The sequence below is a fragment of the Rhodnius prolixus genome, unplaced genomic scaffold (assembly GCF_049639745.1).
Source record: "Rhodnius prolixus isolate KJV_2025 unplaced genomic scaffold, Rpr scaffold_10, whole genome shotgun sequence".
NCBI classification, from domain to species: Eukaryota; Metazoa; Arthropoda; class Insecta; order Hemiptera; family Reduviidae; genus Rhodnius; species Rhodnius prolixus.
Genome location: NW_027411615.1, coordinates 19,458,259 through 19,471,115, shown reverse-complemented (window position 1 = coordinate 19,471,115; position 12,857 = coordinate 19,458,259). Strand labels below are relative to the sequence as shown.

The 12,857-nt window shown below is 35.8% G+C and overlaps 1 protein-coding gene across 2 annotated transcripts in view; it reads left to right on the top strand.

Annotated features, from left to right (window-relative positions):
• ds (dachsous cadherin-related 1) overlaps positions 1 to 12,857 on the top strand; it is a 477,707-nt gene that overhangs the window by 347,802 nt on the left and 117,048 nt on the right. For both annotated transcript variants that reach the window (XM_074133009.1, XM_074133010.1), the window contains one exon: positions 3,452 to 3,916. In XM_074133009.1, coding sequence (XP_073989110.1) covers positions 3,452 to 3,916 — 465 coding nt within the window. The remainder of the gene's footprint in view (positions 1 to 3,451; positions 3,917 to 12,857) is intronic.

Below are 12,857 nucleotides of genomic sequence, written 5' to 3'. Positions count from 1 at the left end.
TTAACATCGGAAATAAAATTTTGTAAATTTAATGACAAATCCTTATTTATATTCTGATAAAAAATAGAACCATTTGCTTTTGTCAGTAAACTACATTTAAATTCTGGTTTTAATTTTTATCCAATAAATTAACTGTATTAGATGTATTTCAATAATTTATCTCGCAATCATATTTTTTACATAAATTTAAAAAATTCTCATGCCAAAATTAGTTTTATATTAATGATTTCTTGAGCAAGTAACTTGGTCAACCTGGAATTATCTAGTGATAATACTTTATGAATACGAGGGTCGTTTGAAAAGTCCGTGCAAAGTCAGAGAGATAGCACTACTGGCGCGTATCGAGGTTATGTTTAGTTAGTAGCATCTCTTGGAAGAACACACACCAAGTTTCAGCCAGATCGGTCCATTTCTTTGTGTTTGGCATTCGTTTGAATCGAGGAAGTCGAGTGATTTTAAAAAAATGGACGAAAAAGAATTTCGTGTGTTGATTAAACACTACTTTATGAAAGGCAAAACGCCTCAGGAGACTAAAGAGAAGCTTGATAAACATTATGGTGACTCTTCACCTTCGATTGAACAGTTTATAAGTGGTTTCAAAATTTTCGGAGTGGCTGTATGGGCACAAGTGACGCTGAACGTTCTGGACGCCCTGTTGAGGTTACTACTCCAGAAATCATTGATAAAATCCATGATATGGTGATGGATGACAGAAGAGTGAAGGTGCGTGAGATTGCTAGTGCTGTGGGCAGCTGTTCCAGAAGAATCCGCAGGACTTTAAGCGTCGTTTCGTCACTGTGGATGAAACATGGATACATCATTACACTCCTGAGACCAAAGAACAATCTAAACAATGGGTTACCAAGGGGGAATCTGCGCCAAAAAAGGCGAAGACCGTTCCTTCGGCCGGAAAGATTATGGCGACTGTCTTTTGGGATTCGCAAGGAATAATCCTCATCGACTATCTGGAAAAGGGTAAAACTATTACAGGTGCATATTATTCATCGTTATTGGACCGTTTGAAAACCGAGCTGCAAGAAAAACGCCCACGATTGGCCCACAAAAAAGTCCTTTTCCATCACGCACCAGCTCACACCTCAGCAGTTGTGGTCGCAAAATTAATGGAAATAGGGTTCCAACTCGTTGCACATCCCCCTATTCTCCAGACTTGGCTCCCTCGGACTACTATTTGTTCCCCAATATGAAGAAATGGCTGGCGGGAAAAAGATTTTATTCAAACGAGGAGGTGATTGCAGAAACGAATGGCTATTTTTCAGACTTGGACAAATCCTATTATTCGGAAGGGATCAACAAACTAGAGCAGCGTTGGACGAAGTGTATAAGCCTAAAAGGAGACTATGTTGAAAAATAAAAAAGGTTTACCCCAAGAAATTAAGTAGTTTTTATTTTTGCACGGACTTTTCAAACGACCCTCGTATATGTACTTATTTTTTAAATATAATTTGTTAGAAGTTAAGGATTTCTTCACAATATTGGAGTCGAAATTTGGTGCTTTCTTATAGTGGAATATTGACCTTTTAATTTCTGATTTAAGTCCGTTAAATGTTAGTTTAAATACGTTAAATCTTGTTGTTTGGAACTAACACCAGTATTTTAGTAATATATCCCCTTAACGGTCTATTAATCTTTCCCGTTGCATCACTAGTTCCAAAGAATCAAAGTCGGTTTCGTTTGATTTGTATAAAGTCTTCAACAAAGAATGTTTTCAATAGTTTGCCATATATATATATAATAGTGACGACCTTCCTTTTGCATTTCTGTTGGACTATCCAGACAACCTAGTGACCTTTGTCCAGCTAAACTAAAAGGAATGTTCCCCAACCAACTCTTTACAATACTTATTCCAACTCCTAAGAGTTACTCACACTTATATCCATATAACTAGTGTCTTACATACACGTTTTACCACTGAGCAAACTTCGCTTATCCCTTCCCTACCATTAACTTCTTTAGTTTTCTTATTTCTATGTCAATACTCATTAACGACCCCCCGCCCAGTCTCTTTCCAACTACCGTCCTAGCATGTTACATTCGTTTGTAATTCCTTTAATTGTCAACTAGAATTAACATTCCATTATCATTTAAGAGATAACCAAAAATTTCCATTTGCACTCTTTTTTGTTTGTTTTAGATTCCCTTTATTTCTTATCGGTAAAGTTCTTTTTAGTTCTAGATGAACACAAGCCTTCTTAGCTTTGCATTCATGGCAGAACTTTATTTAATTCTTAGTGCAACTGTGCAAGAACTTCATAGACTATTTAATAATAAAAGCCCATCGCATCTTAAATATATTTGCATCTTTTAAAAATATATTATAATCTTTCTTTATTAAATTCGTATTAGTCGTTAGAAAATTTGAAACACTTTTTTTGTGGTGCTTCAACAGCTTGACCGATAGGAATGTTCGAATCTGTATGGGATTGCCGAATGAATGAACACATATCGCATTCAATCCCTACAATCCGAAATCCTAGCACCATAGTCAAAGCTTCTTTTTACGTATCCTGACCTCACCATTAACACTGTCAGAAAACTATCTTCTTGATCTGACTTACCGACTTAGCCAAATCCCATTACATTAGAAATTCCATTTCTAATTACCTGCTCATTTAATACAAATTATAATTCTACTTTATTATATATTTTACTTTATCTTATTGCTACTTTACTTTTTACTTCCGTTTCATTAAATAATAATTGTAAAAACTAAAATGGTTACTTTTCTTTTTCTTCCTTCTCCAAAAATTGACATTTGGGTAAATTAGTAGTGAAAAGTCGGTGACGCAAAATCCCAGTTTCTCTATTCGGGGTAGGGTTTTATTAAAAACCAAAAAAATCCATATGGTCTTGAAGATTAATAAATGCGCAACGTTGAGTCATTAATCATTGAAAAAATGCAGTTGAAAATTTTAACAAAAAATCATCGAGAAAGAATTTTTTAGGCATTAAAGTAAAAATTTCATTGTTATAAGAAACATTTTGAAGCTCTGTATTGAGCAAATTTCTAGGAAATTTAATGCTCTTTCGTTTGGAATAAGTAGATTTGTTGTAGGATAAAGGATAGAAAAGTTACGACCGTTTTTATGGTGAAAAACGCGAATATCAACGAAAAAATTAAAAATGCAAATATCTTGGACACTATTGAGAATCGGGCCAAAGTGAAGAGAATATTTTTTGTTACATCTGAGCTGCTGAATCACCTCCCGAAGTTTCGACCTCTCCTCCGTATACATCCTTTATATTAATGAAATTGTGTTGTTAAAAAATTATACATTATTTAAAATCAAAGGGTTACATAACATTTTATGTTAATATTTTACATTTATTTTCAACAGATTTGATTCAATTTTATAATTTATCAAAAACCTTGCTAACATTCTCATTAAATTTGAGTTAATCTTTTAATTAATTTTTTCTTTATTTGTTGCAGGAGGCCTGAGTACGCTGGCTATAGTTAAAATCCAACTAACCGACGTAAATGACAATTCACCAGTATTCTATCCACGCGAATACAACGTATCTTTAGGCGAAGGTGCAACTGCTGGACCTATAGTAGCCGTGGCCGCCACAGATCGCGATTCCGGACGTTACGGTCGTTTAGCCTATTCAATATCGTCAGGCAATCAAGGTGGCACGTTTAGAATTGATAGAGAAACTGGTGAAATCTCATTGGCTAGACCAGAACGTTTACCACCGACAGCGGTTTATCGTTTGAACGTTACCGCAACGGATGGTGGTGGTTTAAGAGCTGTACAAGATGCTGAAGTGTATATAAGTGTTACTGATGCTGGAGCAAGACCGCCGCAGTTTCTACGTCCGAGATATTCAATGACTGTCAGAGAAGATGCACCATTGAATACAGTTATTGGATCTGTTAAAGCCAATTCACCGCAAGGTAAGATTTTAGTTGATTATTTTATTTTTATTTAAATTATTGATTCGTCTGAAACATCTGAAGGAAAACTATATCTGCGACAAAACTACTTCTTTTTTGCTAAATTTACTGTAGTACTTAATTTAGGTTGCTTTTAATTTCATTTTTCTCGGCAATTCATTTTATTTTTGATTCATGAAACGGTCCAGTCATAGACAGATTTTTCTCACGAGAGTACACTAATCAAAGACTTTGTAAGTGGCACCCTCTTGGAGGGAAGTAACAGTTCTTGGAATGCTCTGCTAGTAAATCAGTTGAGGCATGATACAAGAGACATCTTTATGTAATTTTGTAGTTCTATGCAATTCAACATAGCCGGCTTGTACGAGTTGTGGCTATTGAATATCGAGACTGATGCTGCTACTGGCTGTGCAGTTATCGTATGGAGCGTTTGTTCAAGTTTCTTTAACATTCTACATCTGTGATTCAGTTCAGTTCGTCGAGTCGAGTATGAGGGTTCAACGTCAACCGTTTGCCAATGTGGAGTCTAAGATAACGGACAGATAAATCTGCTAAGAGGGAACTGTGATTGAAATGAATAGCAAAAAAAGGATTTGACGGTTTAAGGTGAAAATAGTGTGTTTGGATTTTCAGCATCCTGAACTTCGGTTTCTGTAATCCTTTTCCACTTCAATTCAGGTTCCAATTTAGTTGGCCTTTCATTAATATACTTACAGATATCTGCCATCAATCTTTCTTTTATTTGAAAATAATTCATGTTATTTCTAGCGGTGTTCTTTTATATTACGGACAACAATAAACCTCTTTCCTTAACGTCTTTTTTATTTGGTAGGCATCAGCCGCCTGTCTATGCATATCCAGTCTTATCCTACTTAGAGATCCATATTAATTTGTTTTCTTTATTGCGTTACCTCATGTAACACACATACACTAATAGAAACGCCTAATAATTAGTATAAGAACACTGTTATCAGATAGATTGGAGCATCTATCTCTGTGACCTAGGTATCATATGCCTGGTACAGCTTGGCAGGACGTCTTTTAAAAAACTCTATTGTTATTATTATATATTACAATGCGATGCGCTAGAAGTACTGTTTAACTGGATACTATAACCTGAATAGAACAGAATTCTATACATTTATCTGGCCCCATTAATCAAATTAACTTTATAAACTCAGATCAATATTTTGTAACAATTCAAACTTGCAATTCGTACTCAATATTTTCTTTCTCGTACTTAAGTTGAATGTGTTACTCAAATACCTCTCTCACTTTTTCCGGGGGGACTTAATATCGAAATAACGATACAAAATTCGGTAAATTATAAACCAGGGCGAACGCTCATTTTAAGAAGTTAATAGGAGCATTTTAACGTCAGCATTTTATGCCATTCTAAATCAATAAAAAGTACAGTAATTACTAATGGTTTCAACTATTTGTTCGACTCCTAGAAGAAGAAGGTTCATTCGCTGTTATTCGATTTTCCCCCTAATACCGAACTCTGCAACTACCAGTTCATTAATGAATACACTTAGATAACAAACAGTTCTTAAGACTAAGAAGGCTTCAGGCGCCAATGACCTCGGTAGTTGAAGCGCCTTAAATTAAACAAAACTCCTGTTTTTCAATAAGAGAAAATCTTATAATACTTGTAATATTGGAATTACAAAAAAAATTAATAAAATATCTACATTTATTCCTAATAACACCTTTTAAAAGGAATAAGTAGTCCAATCATTAAATGTGCATGTTCTTCTAAAGCAGTATATGCAACTTAAATCATATATTAGTACTCTCCTCCTGCATTCTAAAAGAACTGTTAAAATTATATATATTTAGATTCAATATAAAAAGATCATTTTAATATCGTAATAATTTTATAAATTTCTATTATTATCAATTCATTTTATATATTACGTTCTTTTTAAGTAAAATTTTATGAATGTATTACTGCATCTTTCTTAATTTATCTCAAGTAACTGTAGATGAATGAAGACTAGCTCTTTTGAAAATAAAAAATACAAATCTTTTAAAATTATGAACTTATGGAAAGCATTACTTAGAGTAAAAGCTTATTGCTTGGCATTTAACTAGAACTTAAAGTTGATGCCATACATGCGAGCAAATGTAATTATTAAAAAAATAACTCATTCCTGTAGCAAAATTTATACAGGGTGATCCATTTAAAATGCACCAATCGCTAATAACTTTTTAGGAAAGAGGAATTTCGAAAAAACTTGCGAAGTAAACTATACGAGGGTCGTTTGAAAAGTCCGTGCAAAAATAAAAACTACTTAATTTTTTGGGGTAAACCATTTTTATTTTTCAACATAGTCTCCTTTTAGGCTTATACACTTCGTCCAACGCTGCTCTAGTTTGTTGATCCCTTCCGAATAATAGGATTTGTCCAGGTCTGAAAAATAGCCATTCGTTTCTGCAATCACCTCCTCGTTTGAATAAAATCTTTTTCCCGCCAGCCATTTCTTCATATTGGGGAACAAATAGTAGTCCGAGGGAGCCAAGTCTGGAGAATAGGGGGGATGTGAAACGAGTTGGAACTCTATTTCCATTAATTTTGCGACCACAACTGCTGAGGTGTGAGCTAGTGCGTTGTCGTGATGGAAAAGGACTTTTTTGTGGGCCAATCGTGGGCGTTTTTCTTGCAGCTCGGTTTTCAAACGGTCCAATAACGATGAATAATATGCACCTGTAATAGTTTTATCCTTTTCCAGATAGCCGATGAGGATTATTCCTTGCGAATCCCAAAAGACAGTCGCCATAATCTTTCCGGCCGAAGGAACGGTCTTCGTCTTTCTTGGCGCAGATTCCCCCTTGGTAACCCATTGTTTAGATTGTTCTTTGGTCTCAGGAGTGTAGTGATGTATCCATGTTTCATCCACAGTGACGAAACGACGCTTAAAGTCCTGCGGATTCTTCTGGAACAGCTGCAAACCGTCCTTGCAACACTTCACACGATTTCGTTTTTGGTCAAGTGTGAGCAATCGCGGCACCCATCTTGCGGATAGCTTTGTCATGTCCAGTTGTTGATGCAAAATATTATGTACCCGTTCATTCGAGATGCCCACAGCACTAGCAATCTCACGCACCTTCACTCTTCTGTCATCCATCACCATATCACGGATTTTATCAATGATTTCTGGAGTAGTAACCTCAACAGGGCGTCCAGAACGTTCAGCGCCACTTGTGCCCAAAAGGCCACTCCGAAAATTTTGAAAACACTTATAAACTGTTCTAATCGAAGGTTTTGAGTCACCATAATGTTTATCAAGTTTCTCTTTAGTCTCCTGAAGCGTTTTGCCTTTCATAAAGTAGTGTTTAATCAACACACGAAATTCTTTTTCGTCCATTTTTTGAAAATCACTCGACTTCCTCGATTCAAACGAATGCCAAACACAAAGAAATAGACCGATCTGACTGAAACTTGGTGTGTGTTCTTCCAAGAGATGCTACTAACTAAACATAACCTCGATACGCGCCAGTGGTGCTATCTCTCTGACTTTGCACGGACTTTTCAAACGACCCTCGTATTCATAAAGTATTATCACTAGATAATTCCAGGTTGACCAAGTTACTTGCTCAAGAAATCATTAATATAAAACTAATTTTGGCATGAGAATTTTATAAATTTATGTAAAAAATATGATTGCGAGATATGATTTATGTAATGGTTATGGGTGAGTCAGAATAAATTTGTTTTATCATCAAATGAAAGGAGCCATAACATCATGATAATGTATCCCGTATGCAAGACTTCTTGTCCTATGATTTACTTTTAAATAAAATTTCTCTCAATTTATGGCCTAATTTGCGTTAAGATAAATGATTTCTAGAAGAACCACGGTTTTTTCCTCTTTTTTTTCATTTTAATAAATCCATATTTATTTTCATGTTTGCAATAAACTTCTGCAACTAGTAAAATTGCTGTTACAACATGGTACAAATAAATAATATACATGAGTAACGTGAGGGGAGAATTCACCCATTGGTGGAACTCCCAAAGAAAAACAGTTTACTGGCACTTACTTCATTGAGAAGATCGCATGGCCACCTGCGCTTCAACCGTCGTGGAGGATAATCCAAGCAATGCAATAAGATGGGAAACTAGAAGATTAGGTGGTAAGGAAATTGAGGCAACACCCAACTAGCTCCAACATGGACATATGGACTTCCAACTATACGGGAGTGCCAAACGCACAAACCTGTCAATCATAATCACTCATTACAATGCCTGACGTCGATTATCTAGAGTGGCAGTAGCACTCCCAAACGTCTAAAGGGCCTATTACGGCTGCCACCACAGAAATCAAGCCAGTCTATGTCTCTATGTCTTTAAAATTCTGAATTGAAATTAATACAAACTACTTAGAAAAGCATCCCAACGTATCGTGTGAATTGGATCGAACGATATTCTGATCGATACAGAATTTTCTGAATTGAAAATGACTCTCACTTTGTTAAGAGGCTCAATTAAACTGTGATTAATTTTTTTTTTTTTTTAAATTTATTTTGTAATTTACAATCTGTTAACACTGTATACAATCAGTAAACACGAAGAGTATGATGAACTGGTGCGGGAGGAGAGCAGGAGGAGAGAAGCTACCCAGCGGTAGCACTCTCTATAGGAGAAGGATGACGTTTAGGTCTTCCGACTGCGAGGAAGTCGTGGGGCCACTGGCGAGTATTGTTAGGGATGTCAGAGGAGGCGAGAGAATGTACTTGAGGATTGGAGCAAGTGGAGAGAGCAGTATGGAATTTTTAATATTTAGTCTTGGCAAGTTGGTGTACGAATGGAATGTTGAGGTCGTTGTGAAGAGTGAGGTTAGTCACGTAGAAAGGAGCGTCAACTATCTGTCGGCAGTAGTTTTGACTGAAAAGTTTGTACAGTCCCCGTATGTTTGTAGGTTTGACTGAACCCCAAAGCTCTAGTCCGTTGGTCCACATAGGTTTGAGAATAGTGTTGTATACGTATTAAGCGTTTGAGTTCTATGGACAATTTGGAGCGTCGTCCAAGTAGTCTGTAAAGCAGTTTCGCACGTTTTTTTGTTATTGCTTGTCTTTTAAGTCTAGTATGTGGGTTCCACGTGAGTCGTTTGTCTATTTAGAGCCCAAGGTAGCCCACCAGATCTGTACAAGGAAGAGGATTGCTGTTGAAGAGTACAGGTGGACAGGAGCCCCGCCCGGAGAGTATGTTTAAGAAATAAAAAAATGAACAAATGAAATTGGGACAAATTCAGAAACCCGCCCCTTAAGTATGGTTGCCACTTGATCAGAAATTTCAGTCGAAATAATAAAATATCTCGTAAAATCCTTAAGTTCAGTAAAATCCTCCATTGTAACAGTAAGAAGAGTATGGATTACGAAATAGTTATCAAAACATATTGTCTAACCCGTGGACCCAATTTTTTAAAGAAACTACACCCCAGTTATTTCCTTTGTAGAGAAGAGGCGTTAATTTAGCGGCACCATTCGCTTAAGAGATATTAGATTCTCTGGAGTTATCCTAGTTTAGGCTTATTATTTATGGTGATGTTTCAATTTACCCGTTTACGCTTATTTAACGAGCACTAAATAATACCATTTGAAATATCCTCATTAAAACTTAACTGTAAACCGGACTATTTATTGTCGACGTAATCTTTCACCACAATTAATTTTAAAATTGAATGTTAGTCTATGTAACTTTCTCAATTTGATGGTTACGTCTTTATACGCACATTTCTAGTGATAACTTTATTTCATTTTATAAAAATAACTGGTGAAAAAAATGCTTAAAGCTATTAGAAATTACAATTCTAATTAATATTTTCTTTAAGCAGTCTTCTACTACCCGGCTAATGGCTCCTTTACCTAATTAAGGAGTCACACTTTAGCTTTTTTAGACGAAGCAGCTAAATGATTCTGAATCGCCTTCGTCAAACCTAAAAGAAAAGTAGCTTAAAATTTAAACTATGTCTTAGAACTCACTATAAAAATATGATAAATATCGTATAACGCTGTAACTTGGACCCTTTGTGTGGCGACTGTGAATCAGTTAAGAATATTTGAAAGAAAGATTTTAAGAAAGATATACGGTGCTACATTGGTGATGGGAGAGTGGAAAATAAGGACGAACAATAAGCTTTATGAGATGTATCAGGAAAATGACGTAGTACAATTCATAAAGGCAAGAAGAATTGAATGGTTGGGACATGTGGTGCGAATGCCGGACAATCGGATGCCAAAAAAAAGGGTACAAGAGGTAGAGGGCGCCCAAGAAGGCGTTGGATGCAGGATGTGGAGGCTGACTTGCGGAAGCTGGGCGGGACTGATTAGAGGAGGAAGGCCCAGCGCAGAGAGAGGTGGTTCGAGGTTTTCAGGGAGCTCGATCAGAGCTGTAGAGCTATTTAGTAAAGTAAAGTAAAGATAAATATCGTACAATCCATTACATCAAATTGATCGTTCTTGTACTTACCAAACTTCATGAGAATTACACAAAATATAAGAATTATTGCCAGAAACTTAAAGGTTAGGTAATTGATAAAAACTATCACATCAGGTGAAGGTGTTACAGATAAGAAAGATGTAGTTGGTGAAGATCAACAAGATCAGACAGTAAAATACAAGAACTATCCGGGGTGAAGCGGGTTATCACGGGTTGTGGAGGGGATAATCACGAAGTTGTAGTGACAATCTTCAGTAAACTGCACTTTATTTTCTTTACATTATCGCTGAATAAAAGTTGGCCAACTATTAACTGAACGCCAAACATTATACACAACCATGCACTTTTACAACTAATGAACAGCGGCGTGACCATTTAGAATATTAGAATAGATATAAATTACAGGGAAATTCGTCACCAACGTTTGTCCTAAATATTGGTATTTTTTAGCTTTAAAAGAAAAAGAAGCTTTTTGTCTAAATTTTGGTTTCCTGTAAAAAAAGAGTAAATACAAATTGTGAGATGATTTTTTTTGTTTTCCTTGTTATTTGCCTCTTGAACTTAGCAAATCAGCCATTTAAATTCTTCTTTCGAAGCTTCTTTAGTATTTTGAATATTTACAGAGTTATCTTGTTTTTTTATGGACTCAAAGAGTTCTGTGTAAATTCTGCCTTCATCAGATGCAAGTTTAGTGTCGTGGTTAGAGCACAGCCCTCCACAATCGTTCTCTTCCTTTAGAGTTGTTAGCACATTCCAGGACTAGATAGTTGGCGTCTGCTACTATTCCAGAAGTACTCGAACATTTGTGCGTGGTTTCCACCCCAATCCTGGCTAGATGGTGCGGCGAATAATAGTGATTAAAATGCTTTCTAATAAGTGTGCTTCTTAAACTTCCTATTGTTGTTCCACGATAGCCGAGCGAGATGATTTTGGGAAGTGTAAAAAACTAAAATTAAAAATGTGAGTTTTATAAAATTAAACTAAAAAAAAGGAATAAAAAAAGATTTGTTTTCTTTTTACCAAACAACTATTTCCTTTCATGAACAACACCTGATTGTGTGGCAAATATTGAAAAACGTGATTGCTTGGATAGAGTTGTGATGTTCTAACCACGATTCTAGCTTACCAACTCTTCGAAGCTTTTGTCTTCTATCTTATACTTCTACTTTGTTAACAAAACCTTCCTTCTTTAATGTTACCTACCATCTTCTCCTGCAGTTCGTATAGTTAACCATTTCTGTCAGTAATATCTTTTCCCATTATTACTTTATTAGAAAGGTCATGAACTAGGGCACTGGATTAGCAGCCTTTTATAATTTTTATTTTTAAAATTTATGGTTGTTTCTACTCAGCAGGGAACCGCTTATTGTACACCGTTAAAGGTGATTCAGTGACCGCATTACTTCATCTTTTTTTAATTGAACTTTTGCCTGAAAAAAAACAACTAAAAGCTGTATTTAAAAAAAAAACATTCTCATAATGTAAATAAATTTTTAGTTTAGTTAGGATACGTGGTATAAATTTTATAAATTACGCAAAATCCAAATTACAAAATGAATAGATTTTTCATAAATAAAAATTATTTGTATACAGTAAGGCTCAGAAGATAATCTTGAAGCTCGAAACTTTGGGGAGGAAAAACATAACTAAAAAAAAAATTGAAATGTCGCCAAAAGTGAAATAAGATTTCCTTATCTAAAATTATATGGTATACAAAATTAAACTATTTATCACCAAAGTGACTATTAAATAACGAGACTGATGCTGAAGAAATATGCATGCGCCAAATCTTAACGATCGGCAGCTGTGCAGCGTAAAGTCTTCTCTTTCGATTGTAGCGTCTCACATGTTTGTAGAGAAATCTGTCTGACCGGAACCGTCGTTTGTGCAAGAGGTGTTAGTTTCGTTTTGCCGAAAACATGATACTACAAATGTAGTAGAGCAACGAATTATCGTGAAATTTCATACGATATTTGGTAAAACCGCTACTGCAACTTATCTTTTATTAAAAGAAGTTTATGGCGATGAATGTTAATCACGTGCGCAAGTTTTTTGAGTGATTCAAGCGTTTCAAAGATGGCCGAGAAAACGTCGGAGAAGATGACCGCCCGGGTCGTCCTTCCAAGTCCAAAACGGATGAAAATATCGATTATAATTAATCAACATTGCTACCGTGTGGTGCATGCTCAACTCGACCCGATTTGTGGAAGAACAAGTCATGGGTTCTTCATCAAGACAACGCGCCGGCTCACACTACATTGTCTGTCAAGTCGTTTCCAGCCAAGTACAACATCCCAGTTTTAGGCCCCATGTGACTTTTATCTGTTCCCCAAAGTCAAATCAGCATTAAAAAGAACACGATTTCAGTCCTGTGAAGCTGTGAAAGAAAAAGCGGCACGCGTCATGCAGGAGCTCTCAGAAAAAGACTTCCAGCACTGTTTCGAACAATGGTAAATTTCGAGCTGCTGTATCTTCTGTTTTATAATGGTAATCTCT